General features: G+C 37.8%; 1 protein-coding gene across 1 annotated transcript in view; it reads left to right on the top strand.

Moving 5' to 3' along the window:
• The window catches only part of LOC147627028 (uncharacterized), a 69,463-nt gene extending 56,661 nt beyond the window's left edge, over positions 1-12,802 (top strand). The window contains exon 3 of the mRNA XM_086815223.1: positions 12,790-12,802. Within this exon, the coding sequence (XP_086671349.1) occupies positions 12,790-12,802 (13 nt within the window). The remainder of the gene's footprint in view (positions 1-12,789) is intronic.
• Positions 12,803-14,162: the final 1,360 nt, after the last annotated feature.

Below are 14,162 nucleotides of genomic sequence, written 5' to 3'. Positions count from 1 at the left end.
TCACGTGAATATAAAATCCCTGGTGCCAATTCAAAAAGTCCCTGCTTATATTGCATGTGTAGTGCAAAGGTGTTTGATAAGAGGTATCGGAAGAAGGGATCGTATAGACACTTGCAAGACCCAAACTTCAAGCCAATTCTTGATATTCCATTGTCAAGTGTCCACATTTGTACAATGCGTGCTCTTCGTAGAATCATTGAAAAACTCTTGTTTTTATTCATATGTTTTGCATGGACTCTACAGCCCAATACAGCAAAGTTTACATCCGTCAAAGCACTAGAGAAAGTTCTATTAGACATTGGTTTGCATGGTGGACATGCAAAAATTGAACAAGGTGAAAAAAGGTCTAAGGATGGGAGGAATGTACCTAAGAAACCTTCCATTGGGGGTGTTAAAGCAAGAAGGTTTCTATTTGAACCAACACTAAGAAACCTTCCATTGGGGGTGTTAAAGCAAGAAGGTTTCTATTTGAACCAACACTAGAAGATCGTAGAAGAAGACGATCAGTGCATATCGTAAAATACAACAGATGAAAGTGCATTCACAATGCAGTAGTAGACCATGCAGACAATGGTCAAGCAAGAACAGGGAAAGCCAAGGTGTGAAAATCTCTAGACACTATGTTTAATTTCTGTGACAAGAAAGTGTGGACGAAGGAGGACCGTGATATATTTCAAACAGTGCTAGATGAGTTCAAGAGATCAATGATTGATGCATGGACGGATGAACACATCACCCACTATATGGTATTAGATTGATTATGCATTGAACTAGTTTTTATACTGTGTATTAAAAAATATTCTAATTAATGTGTTCTTTTATTCTCTTGAAGCATGTTATATACCATCATACCCCCTTGGTTTGCAAAGAAGTATCATAGTTTATCAATATGGTCAACCCAGGGAATAGAGAAAACACATTATCAAGCACCCTTCGGGTATTTCAATCATACAAGACATGGTGGAGGAGAAAAAAAACCTAATAGTTTAGAGGAATTACATCAGTGGACATATAGAAAGCTTGTACATAAAGCCAAAAAGAAGCAACAGTTCAAAGCGTCCAAAATTAATCAATAGTAAAACTTGTGAGTAAAGAAAGAAAACAAGATATATGGAGGAGATGTAATGCAAGTATTAAGCATGCAGAATTGTGAGAAACAAAACAAAGAAATGGAAAGATTTGGATACCCATAGATCCATGATTAACATTTCAAATTCAGAAATGATCATATGTAAAAGTGTCATGACATTATACGAGAGAGAATATTATTACAAGAGATAGGAATATACTACTACTCCTTACCCTGCTCACTAACATCCTCGGTGCTTGAAGCCTTGCCCTTTTTGAAGATGGCTTTGCAACATCCTATAACTATAAAACAGATATGTAACATTGATGTGATCTATGTGGCAGAGAGGGCTTTTGTCCCAAACTGTAACGAGTTGTGTAAAACGCTAAAGTACTCTTCTCTAGAGGATGGAAGAGGGATCAAGAGTAAGGAGGAATATAGAGAAAAGAGACATCTACAACCTGCACCATTGAGCTTGAACATGAATGTGAACCTCTAAGTAGGAGAAATAAACCTAATATTTTGTGTACTGCTTCTAAAGAAATGTTCAGGATGCAAGGGAAGAAAAACATAGATTTATGGATTGATGGGAGGTTATATCCAAAAGACCCTTTTACAAACTCCACACCCCCATTTAGGAATATGACATCTCTGCTTAACTTTGTTGGAGATGGCTATAATGGGCTCCTAGGATATACACATCATTTGGAAGCAACAAGCAATGTTCTTAAATTACAAAGAGATTTGTTTGAGAAGGAGAACATTCATTTGAAGAAAACCATGAAGCATTGTGTGCAGAAGTTATAATGTTCTTGAAAAACAAATGTCTCAATTAAGACATAAGTAGACCTCATTAGGTCTCTATAGACAACAAAAAAAACTAAGGGATATTGAGCAAATGAAGCTAGGAGGTGGTGGCGAGAATACATGCAATCAAGTAAGCTCCTTTCTATTTATTGTTTCTATTATGATATTTTATGAATAGCAATCATTATTGCATATGTTCATGTATATCATTTTTTGCATTTCAATGTGATATCAGATCATTATTGCACCCTGATAAAAAATCAACGATCGAAACCTTCTCGCGCACATTTAAGTCTTCTTTTAGATCGCCAGTATTCTGAAGTACTAATGAACGAGAAGAAATATAAGAAGGTCTCAGAAAAGCAAATAGATTTCTTTTTCAAAGAGACTCAACTCAATCCACATGACATCCAAGAAATACTTGATGAGGCTGGTATATCACACAGAGGAAACTCAACCATTTATTATAAGACTATAGGAAAAGATGAAGGATTCTAGTATAAAAGGATCATTATTGCCAAATCCTTCTTTGGTAAAAAAATGTGTAAACAAGTAAACAACGAGGTACTTCAAGCACTGGGAATCCCATTTCATATTGAAGACACCTATGCTGCACCAACAAGAGATGTGGTCTACAATAGATACAATAATATTTTCTACGACTTGGAGGCCTTACAATCATATGTTGTTCAATTGCTTGAAGTTACTCCTAAAAAATGTGACGGTGTCCTCAAATTTGTGCAAAAGCTTGATGAGTGTCAAATTGTGGAGAGAAAGTTAGAAAGGGTTACCATCACACTGATGAAGAGGGCACTTGAAACATCTATTCTAAAAGATGATCCTAGAGAGTTTAGTGTTCAATATGAAAACAATATATTGTCTTTGGGATCATTTGAGGTAAAATTTATTAGACTCGGATATGTTTGTGAAAAATAATTACATATAAAAAACACTAATGGGTGTTGCATTCCTATGCTTCTTATGTATTGCAGGTAGAATTAGAGAATTTTGATGTTCTAATTGGGTCTTTCATAAGACAACGAAGATCATCAACGACCGAGCAAAGAAATGGCAAAATCTTGGATGTGGAAGGCATTGGAAAAAAAAAGGTGGAGTGGCATATGGCAGGTGATCTTAAAACTTTGAAAGGTATGCACAATGTGTCAAAGGGTGCCAATTCAAAAAGTCCCTGCTTATATTGCATGTGCAGTGCAAAGGTGTTTGATAAGAGGTCCAATTCTTGATATTCCATCTTCAACAAGTGTCCACATTTGTACAATGCGTGCTCTTTGGTAGAATCATTGAGAAACTCTTGTTTTTATACATATGTTTTGCATGGACTCTATAGCCTAATACAGCAAAGTTTACATCCATCAAAGCACTAGAGAAAGTTCTATCAGACATTGGTTTGCATGGTGGACATGCAAAAATTAAACAAGGTGAAAAAAGGTCTAAGGATGGGAGGAATAAACCTAAGAAACCTTCCATTGGGGGTGTTAAAGCAAGAAGGTTTCTATTTGAACCAACACGAGAAGGTTGTAGAAGAAGACGATCAGTGCAGATCATAAAATACAACAGATGGAAGTGTGTTCACAATGCAGTAGTAGACCATGCAGACAATGGTCATGCAAGAACACGGAAAGCCAAGGTGTGAAAATCTCTAGACATTATGTTTAAGTTCTGTGACAAGAAAGTGTGGACGAAGGAGGACCATGAGGTATTTCAAACCGTGCTAGATGACTTCAAGAGATCAATGATTGATGCATGGATGGATCAACACATCACCCACTATATGGTATTAGATGGATTATGCATTCAACTAGTTTTTAGACTGTATATTAAAAAATATACTGATTAATATGTTCTTTTATTCTCTTGAAGCATATTATATACCATCATACCCTTTGGTTTTCAAAGAAGTATGGTAGTTTATCAATATGGTAAACCCAGGGAATAGAGAAAACAAATTATCAAGTATGCTCCGGGTATTTCAATCATACAAGACATGGTGAAGGAGCAAAAAAAGCTAACAGTTTAGAGGAATTACATCAGTGGACATATAGAAAGCTTGTACACAAAGCCAAAAAGAAGCAACAGTCCAAAGCATTCGAAATTAATCAACAGTAAAACTTGTGAATAAAGAAAGAAAACAAGATATATGGAGGAGATCTAATGCAAGTATTAAGCATGTAAAATGGCGAGGAACAAAACAAAGAAATGGAAAGATTTGGATACCCATAGATCCATAATTAACATTTCAAATTCATAAATGATCATATGCAAAAGTGTCATGACATTACACAAGAGAGAATATTATTACAAGAGATAGGAATATACTACTACTCCTTACCCTGCTCACTAACATCCTCGGGTGCATGAAGCCTTGCCCTTTTTGAAGATGGCTTTGCAACATCCTGTAACTATAAAACTGGAGGAACCCTCGGTTTTGTGAATCTAAGAAGCTCCCTTTTTCCATAATCACTTAGCATATTGGGATCCTTAATCCCACATGCCAATCCATAAGCAGTATAGGCTAAGTAATATTTACTCCTTAGTGCATAGACTCTAGGGCCCTGCCAAAAGATTTGCAACGCTAAAAGCTAACTACTTCTCCAAAAGCATGACTTTGTCTACATTCCACCTGGCGGGATATGCCCCAAGGTATTTGGATAATGTCTTGATTGCAAACAAAGGAAATTCTGCATTATCTTTCAAGAATTTTTTGTGGAATATAATGAATTATGGAAACTTCAATCGGTTTATGTACTCTCCGAGTGTTGATTCCATTCATAGTCCTCCCACGTGTTTGCCTACTTCTCGCCTAAGAAACTCATCCTCAAGCACAACCAGCTGTAAAACAATATTGTCAATGAGCCAACACAACAAATAGAATAAGCTACTCAGCAAGAACGATAAAAAGTCATTAACAAGTAAACACATTAAGCGTACACCTTCTGATTTTTGTCATTAACAAGTAAATGATCTGTCCATATATTAATTATTGAGTTGGTGTCCTGGACCACCAATGAGGATGCCTCTTCCCTTCCCATGTGTGAAATATTAAGTCTTTGTTGAATAGCCTGAAATTCCTCTTCAGTGGTGGGAAGGTTGGATTCATAGCTTTTTGCATCCTTGTACATCATAGATAATGTGTCGATAGCATAATGGAACTCACTGTCCTTGACATTTGAATCCAATAAGAGATACTTAGCCAAATCTGGATCGACAAAATGTTCATCTTCCTCAAGATTCTGTGCAATGATGGCCAGATAGTAGTCTTTCCTTATGTCAAACACAACTTGAATATCTATAGTTAACAAATATTCTTTGTCACCAATAGGACATGTGGGGAGTAGTGGGGTTGGAATGTCCCCTGCTTTCTCTATCGTAGAGGGCTGCTTGTTACCTGTAACCACTAAGGTGTCGCGTCAATATCCAACTGCGTACGTAAGTCCCTCTCCCGGTAGCCAAGTTTAATTCCTCCGCAATATCTTGAACTTCATCTTCTACTGATGGAGGTTTCTCTGCCTTCTCCTCAAGTTCTTCATTTGCAACTTTTTCATCCTCTACAGCACATGTAGGACTAAGACGTGAAAGACCATGATGTGAAAGACTAGATGTGAATTATCAGACGTGAAAGAGCATGACGTGAAAGAGCAGACGTGAAAGAGCATGATGTGAAAGAGCAGACGTGAAATTCCAAGACATGAATCTGTAGACGTGATTTATCAGATGTGAAAGAGCACACGTGAAAGTCCAAGACGTGAATTTGCAGACGTGAATTATGAGACGTGAAAGAGCATGATGTGAAAGAGCAGACATGAAAGTCCAAGACGTGAAGGACTAAGATGTGAATCTATAGACGTGAAAGTGTAGACGTGAAAGTCCAAGACGTGAATTTGCAGACGTGAAAGTGTAGACGTGAAAGTGTAGACATGAAAGTCCAAGACGTGAATCTGCAGACGTGAAGCTGTAGAGGGACTGACATGGGCCGTGACTTTACAACTGTGTTTGCACATGCTTAGGATGGATCATTTATCATTTCCAGAGGGGTGACAAGAGCATTGTTGTTTTGTTCTTGATGTGCTCTTAAGTCTCCGTATTTGATCTTGAATTTGTTGCTGAAATGATGTCAAGGCAGTAGGGAAGACTGCTGATTATTTGCTTGAACAGACAAGCTCTTGTGTTGGTGCTGAATGCACGAGAGTGGTTTTGTTTGCTTGCTGTTGCTTGGGCCTCCATTCTTATCGAACTTCAGGTGAAGTTGTTGGGGTTGAATTCGGTGGGTGGTGAGGTTTTCGATTTTGGCAACCATATGATGGAATTACCATCATAGTATTTTTGTTGTTGAAGCACATGCACAGGCACCCATCTTTGATGAACACTGTAATTTGGTGGCCGATGTGCTTGGTGTTGAGGCTTCCTTTTTTGTGCAAGTTTAGGGGACTTTGTGATGCACTTGGGGACCCAAGATTTGGTATTTCTTTGGTAGTACCCTTGTGCTTGTAGCAATGTTTTTGGTACCCACACTTGTTGCATTGGTGGAGTTCTTTGAGGAACTCGCATAGGCTCTTGTGGTGGACGGTGTTATGGAGTACTCTTCTTCTTCCTTGGCTTTTGAGTGCTTTTCGTAGGAAGAGTTTTTGACTGTTGAGGCACCCAAATTTGATTGGCACCTTCATAGTAGCCTTGAGCTACAAGTAGCTACTTCTCCACCCACATTTTGATACTATTAAGATATTGTGATTGTGGTAGTCTTAGTGGAGTTTTCTTTAGGGTTGATGTGGAAGATTTGGGGTCCTCCTTGACTTTGGTTGGCACTGAGGCGGCAGGTTTGATACTCATTGGCATTGGGAGTAGAAGCTTTAGAGGGGCTTTTGTGGAAGAGTCTTGTATCATTTTTTGTTCTGCATCATAGATATCCATTAAAGTTGGATCCTCTTCCTAGCAGTATAGTATTGTCAACTTTTTGTTGTCATTGACCATCATGATGAATCTATCGCTAGCAAAGCATAGTGGTGCTTGGGCAGCAACAATAGTCCATTTATGCCCCATGATTAAATCTGCTTCCAACACATACTCAACCACAAAAAAATAGCAAGTGAGGGGGTTAATTTCGATATACATTGTCTGCTCAAAGTACCCCAGACATGACATATTCAAGTCTTACGTAAAGGTAATCCTTTTAGGATGGGCCGTGAGTGTTGGTTGACCGAACAAATCCCATAGCTCGAGGGTCATGAGATTGTGTTCTCGTGTTGGATAAAGCTGTGCTTGAGCTGTGGTGATTTTCTTTGAAATTTCCAATGCAACCAAAATCCTAAGGATTTTTTCAATAAGATATGTTGGAAGTTCCAGCTTCTGCAAGGCTTCTTCCTCCCGTAAAATAGCAATTATACATTGCATGCATGAGTGTTCAAGGTGATTGTTTGCATGGATTCATCTAGTGAATACAATGATTCACTTATCCAAGGTTTGCTAAGGATGACATCATACTCAAGGGAATCTAGGGTGACATGAAATGTAAATTCCATATTGCGATCGATTGTTCGAGTAGTGTATCTAGAGTAACCTGGAACTTCAATGTTTTGTCCATTGGTCCTTTTGCAAGACTATTGCTTGTTGGGGTGAGGTTAGGTTTTCCCAATGACAACCAAGCTTCTATTGTTATGATGTTATGACTTGCTCAAGGGCTAATCAATGCACGCTTACGCTGAACATCATTACCTGTAAGGGAAATCCAACCATACCATGATAGAGTCTTCCAGAGGAACCATGGGTGTTTCGGTTATTGTTTTAGCTTCAAATCTTGTGTCTGTTTCATATTTCCATTCACTTTCATCCTCTGTTTGGGTCTCATCATTTTCAAGAGTACCCAATGCGTACAATGGCACACTTGGCCCTTTGACAATTCTTAATGAGGTATCATCCAAAAAGCCAGGTATATTGCTAGGTTTAATTTTCTTTCCCAAAAGTTGCATCCTTTATAGTTCTTAGCCAACTAGATAACTTTTGTTTGGGATGAGGAGTATGATGCATATTTTGGAGTAAAGAAGGTTTTAAGAACTCTTCCTATTTTAATGCCACTTGATTGGGACCAGCAATTTTATGTGAATCCAAGCATTGAAAAAGATGCTATTGGTACCATTCTATTTAAAAGGATTCCAAGAATTCCCTTTTGCAACCTATTTACATTGTAAGTAGGGTTATGACTACTGGAGAAAAGAGTTATTCTGAGATAGAGTAGCTTTTTTTAGGTTTAATTTTTGTGTAAGGAAATTTTGTGCATATTTTGCTTAAAAGACCTTTTATTGTGATCACGGTGGCGAAACATTTTCTAGTGGTTGTTCAGTATATGATAACATCACATCAAATTGCTAAATGGATATTGGAGTTGCAAGAGTTTAACTACACTTTTAAAGTGGATGATAGTAATAGGGCCACACTTGCAACCATATTGACTCATAGAGTACATGAGAAGCAACTAAAGATTAAAGAATCACTTAAATAACTACAACCTTTGAAACCTTTGGAGAATGCTTATTTACTGTTCTTTGATGCTGCATATAGAAGACAAACGAGGAAGCTAGTGGTGGGCTAATCTTGTATGATCCACATGGTCAAATTGTGTTCAAAGAGAATTTTTTTTAGAAGATGTACAAACAAACAATAAGGCTGATTATACAATTTTTGAGGAAGGATTAATGAGATGCAAACAAGCGAGACTTGAGAGGTTAATCATTAAAGAAATTTATCATCGTTGTGTGTGTGAAGATGAAATTCCTACTATTTTGAAAGCTTTTCATGATGAAATTCCTACTATTTTTAAAGCCTTACATGATAAACGGCGTGGTGGACATGTTGTTAGAGAGCTAACGACGACTGGCAAGATGAAGATGAGGAATATCCTTAGTTGTGCATTCAATACTAGTTAAGAGCACAAGGAGTTGATCCAATACAATCACTTTTGTTATGTAGTTACAAGAGCAACATATATTTAAATATTTGCAGAGTGAGTTTAGTCTTAAATATTTCAATTTTGGCTAGAATATGATCTCTCTTTCACGTCAAGTTCAACAATCTCCTGCATTATCTTGACAATGACCCTGAGATGCCAATGCCTTGGAGTAGCTTACTCAAAGAATTTGAGAATTAACAATTCATTTCGCCCAAGGAGTTGGATCCAAACCTCATGCACCACAGCAAGGTGGAGGTAGGCCACCTAGACAACAACAAGAGTTGGTGTGTTGGAATTGCAATGGACATGGCCATAGTATAAACAACTATCCACTTCCTAGAAGAAACATAGGTGACCCTTATCATGTCTACCCTGTTTTGATGCCTCAAAGAGATAATATGCTGAGAAGTCCACATGCACAAGGAGGGAATCAAATGAAAAATAGGGGGAATAATCCTCCACCTAGAGAATCAACGAAGATGGTATCCCACCTTTACTAGATAGGGGGTTCCTATAGTAGAATTAGAAGAAAGGGATAAGAAGTAAGAAGAAATAGAACAAGAAGAGGAGTGGAATGTTTTACAAGTAAGAGAACATGAGTTCATAAACAATCTAAAAATAAGGAAGCAAAAGTAAAAAGAAGATGTTAGAGAAGGAAGTAAGAAGAGGAGGAGGAGAAGGAGAATTGGGTAACTTGTAGATTTTACTCTTGGCCATGGGGTGAGACCATACAATTTACAAGAGGATATGAGGAAGCAGGGACCTAACATCAATTCGCCCTAGTTTTTTACTGTGTCCATAGGTAAGGAGGAAAGTAGAAGAATTAAGGTGACGATGGCAAATAATAGTAAAGTCAATTGCATAGGAGTCCTCAGGAATCTTAAAGTAAGTGTTTTTGGGGTTTCTATTAATGTTGATTTTTACGTTCTGACAACCAAGGGAGATGACTACCCCTTGGTTTTGGGTCCCCATTGTTGATTTCTGTCACAGCTATTCAAAAATGGAATAAAGGATAGCTAGTGATACAACCTGATAGAAAGCAAGTAGTGGTTTATGACATGAAAGAGAAGAAGCAAAAGGATATATAATATAAAGATTTAGATGTTGTAGAAAATCTAATGGAGTATTTGTATTCAAAAGATGAATTCGAGACCACTAGTGACATTGAAGATCTATCTTTGGAGGTGATGGGTGTGACACTTAATTCTCACAGGCAAACAAAGAAGCTGCAACAACTAAAGTTCAAGAAGAGTTAAAGGCAGATGAAAGTGTTAAAATATACAAGTGAATAGGGTGTGTGCGGGAACAAGCCCTTGGCAAGAGGCTATAACAGAGAATCTCTAAATGTGAGAGAACCTGTGAAAAGGTGGAGAAGTATCTACTGGGAGAGAATAAAGGGTAACATGAGGAGATTTAGGAGGTGTGGAGATATTCTAGGAGAGGTGGAGAGAATCAAGCAAAAGAGGTGGAGTGAATCAAGGAGAAATCAGTGGGATTGGATGCTTGGATGTAAACTCTATAAATTAAGGCATTGGCCTAATGAGAATTTGCTGGTTTTTGATCATCCATGCCTACATTAAGCTATCAGTTAATTGCTCACTAATCACATATTAATTATCATCTAATCTCTTTGTTAATGATGTTGATTCTAGCATTTGATCCACTATAGCTCATCACATTGCTGCAAATTTAATATAGTATCAGAGCCAAGTTAGAATCCATCAATTTGTGAGCCCATTATCTTACTAATAACTTGGCTAATTAGGATTAGTAGATAATTAATATTTTTATCTCTTTTTCAACAAACTCTCTGTACCCCCAGTTGGTTGGAGGAGCTCTATCTCCCTACATACATAAAATTAGCCCAAACCACTTTAGCCACACATAGTTATCACCCTTGTGCTTCATCCCATCAAGACAAACCTGCAAACCGCCAACGCAAGCTGCTGAAAATCGCGAATCTGCAGGCACCTTTTTTTCTGAGAAAAAATGAGATCTTGTCTACTCTAGAGCAAATTGCTCTAATTGCTCTTAGCCCTAGGGGTTTTCAAGGGTGCTCTACAAGTTGGAGAAGATAGAATTTGATTTGATCAAGTCTACAGTGAGATCTAAGCTCTTCAAATCTACAGGTGACTTTGGTAAAAGAGAGATTACACATTTAATGTTTGGTCAAATCTTGTGTTTCTTGGCTTAATCCTCTACTAGACTGATTGCTATTAATGGTCTTGAAAGGATTTGAGCTCATTTAAACTCTAAGGCCTCAGATCTGGGCTCCTCGCATACTCTATTTTTTGCACAAAAAATAGAGGATTAATTTGCTAATCAGTGATGATTAATCAGTGCTAATCACTATTTTTTGTTGCAATTGAGGGTTCAAACTAACCATTAGGTATTTGATATAGATCCTTATAACTTTAGATTGCAATTCAGAGATGGTTTGATACTCCAACCATTCCGTACAAATTGGTTACCCTTGATTTAATGTAATTTTTGGTAAAATTATGCTGATAAATTTGTGGTAATCATAATTTTGCATTTACCCCTTGGTTAATGCCTGCAAATCACACTCAAATTCAAGTTATTAACAACCAGAGTTGCATTTGGGAATGTGCATAAGAACGAATGCTGTATTGGGCACATTACATCATTGTAAAAATGGGACCAGACATTACCCTTGTCCTGAATAAGGCAAGAGGCAAGACCTCCCGCATAGATTTGGGTTTGCATTGCATAATGACACAAGATAAACATCAAAAGTGCAAAAGAACTATCAATAAAACATTAAAACATGTTGCTCACATGGAGCAAGAACTGACGGACAAGCTCATGGCCCCAGTCCCATGAAAGAAGAAGAACATCTCTTTCCAGAGGAGGATTCTCTCAAGGATGACGACGAGGAAGAGACAGAGTAGGAAGAAGGACCTTCACTTGCCACAACTGTGGAAAGCCACGACACATGGCAAGAGACTGCTACTACAGCAAACCCAGTGGAGAAGGAACAACATTAGCAAACTTCATGGAGGCTCCTATGGAAGTGGAGTTAGATCATCTTTTCTGAGAGAGAGAGAGAGAGAGAGAGAGAGAGAGAGAGAGAGAGAAACCCCACAACCCAATGTAACCTACCCCAACAGAGTAAAACCACCTCTGAGCCACTGATGATGTAGGCCATGTGGTAGATGTATGTGTGAGCACTTTAGTCAAGGTCACGATCACTTGTAGTAGCCTTGGACACATAGAGAGAGAGAGAGAGTGTCAAAAGGACTATGAGTTTAGGGACTTGAGGCACTGGTCGCCGCAGCGGACTCTGAAGTATAAGAGGGAAACTTGGTATAAGGTCCAAGTGTGCTAGGATTATTCACTTGAGGGGAGGTGTTGAAATATACAAGTGAATAGGGTGTGTGCAGGAACAAGCCCTTGGCAAGAGGCTATAAAAGAGAATCTCTAAATGTGAGAGAACCTGTGAAAAGGTGGAGAAGTATCTACTGGGAGAGAATAAAGGGTAGCATGAGGAGATTTAGGAGGTGTGGAGATATTGTCAGAGAGGTGGAGAAAATCAAGCAACAAAAGAGGTGGAGTGAATCAAGGAGAAATCAGTGGGATTGGATGCTTGGATGTAAACTCTATAAATTGAAGCATTGGCCTAATGAGAATTTGCTGGTTTTTTATTATCCATGCCTACATTAAGCTATCAATTAATTTGCTGGTTTTTTATTATCCATGCCTACATTAAGCTATCAGTTAATTGCTCACTAATCACATGTTAATTATCATCTAATCTCTTTGTTAATGATGTTGATTCTAGCATTTGATCCACCATAGCTCATCACATTGCTGCAAATTTAACAGAAAGTAGGTTGAAAGTTATGTTGGCAAATGACTTGGAGCACCGAGAATGGAAGGAGTTCTTGGATATGCTATACAAGTATCATTTTTTTTTGTTTCTGATTACACACAGATTAGAGGAGTAGATTCCATAGAACATCACATTGACTTGAAGGAGAATGCCAAATGAGCAGCTCAAAAATTGCGATGGTTCGGAGTGGTACAACATGATGCTTTGCTTAAAGAGGCGACCAAGTTACTAAAAGTGAGATTTATATGCTCTGTTAAAAATTTTGAGTGGGTTTCTCCTATGGTGGTTACTCCTAAAAAGAATGGCAAATGGCGGGTATGCGTGGATTATAAACCACTCAATATATCAACAAAGAGGGATTTCTTAATGAGGTGGCTGGTCACGAGTGTTATACAGTGTGTGATGGTTGTTCAGGTTACTTTTAGATATGGATTACAAGAGAAGGTTAGAAGAAGACTACATTCATCACCCCATGGAGATGTTTTACCTATCATGTGATGCCATTCGGATTGACAAATGATCCTTCAACCTTTCAAAGGTATATGAATTATGTCTTTAGTCATTCTTTGGGAAATCTATCAGGGTGTACATAAATGATTTTTGTATTTATAGCCGTCATATTTCACGTTATTTGATGGACGTGGAAGAAGGTTTGCAACGGTTGGATAGCTTGGGAGGTCAAGGGAACTATGATAAATGTAAGATTGCTAAGAAAGAAGTAGTCCTACTTGGCCGTCTAGTTTCAAGAAAAGGTATATTGCTAGGTTTATTCATTTTCTTTCCCAATTTCTGCATCCTTTATAGTTCTTAGCCAACCAAATAACTTTTGTTTGGGATGAGGAGTATGATGCATATTTTGGTGGAGTAAAGAAGGTTTTAAGCATTCTTCCTATTTTGATGCCACTTGATTGGGACCAGCAATTTTATGTGAATCCAAGCATTGGAAAAGATGCTATTGGTACCATTCTATTTACAGAAGGATTCCCTTTTGCAACCTAGGGTTATGACCACTGGAGATCAAAAGAGTTATTTTGAGATAGAGTAGTTTGTTTTAGCCTTAATGTTTGCATAAGGAAATTTTGTGCATATTTTGCTTAAAAGACCTTTTATTGTGATCACCGACGGAGAAACTTTTTCTAGTGGTTGTTTACCATATGACAACATCGCATAGAATTGCTAAATGGATATTGGAGTTGTAGGAGTTTAACTATACTTTTAAAGTGGAAGATAGCAACAAGGCCACACTTGCAACCATATTGACTCATAGAGTATATGAGAAGCAACTAAAGATTGAAGAATCGCTTAAAGAAGTACAACCTTTGAAACCTTTGGAGAATGCTTATTTACTGCAGCTCTTTGATGCTGCATATAGAAGACAAATGGGGAAGCTAGTGGTGGGCTAATCTTGTATGATCCACATGGTCAAATTGTGTTCAAAGGGAAAGTTGTTTTAGAAGATGTAGAAACAAACAATG

Source organism: Cibotium barometz, chromosome 21 (genome assembly GCF_041138505.1).
Source record: "Cibotium barometz isolate CiBa-2024 chromosome 21, ASM4113850v1, whole genome shotgun sequence".
NCBI lineage: Eukaryota > Viridiplantae > Streptophyta > Polypodiopsida > Cyatheales > Cibotiaceae > Cibotium > Cibotium barometz.
This window is presented reverse-complemented; position numbering and strand designations above follow the sequence as displayed.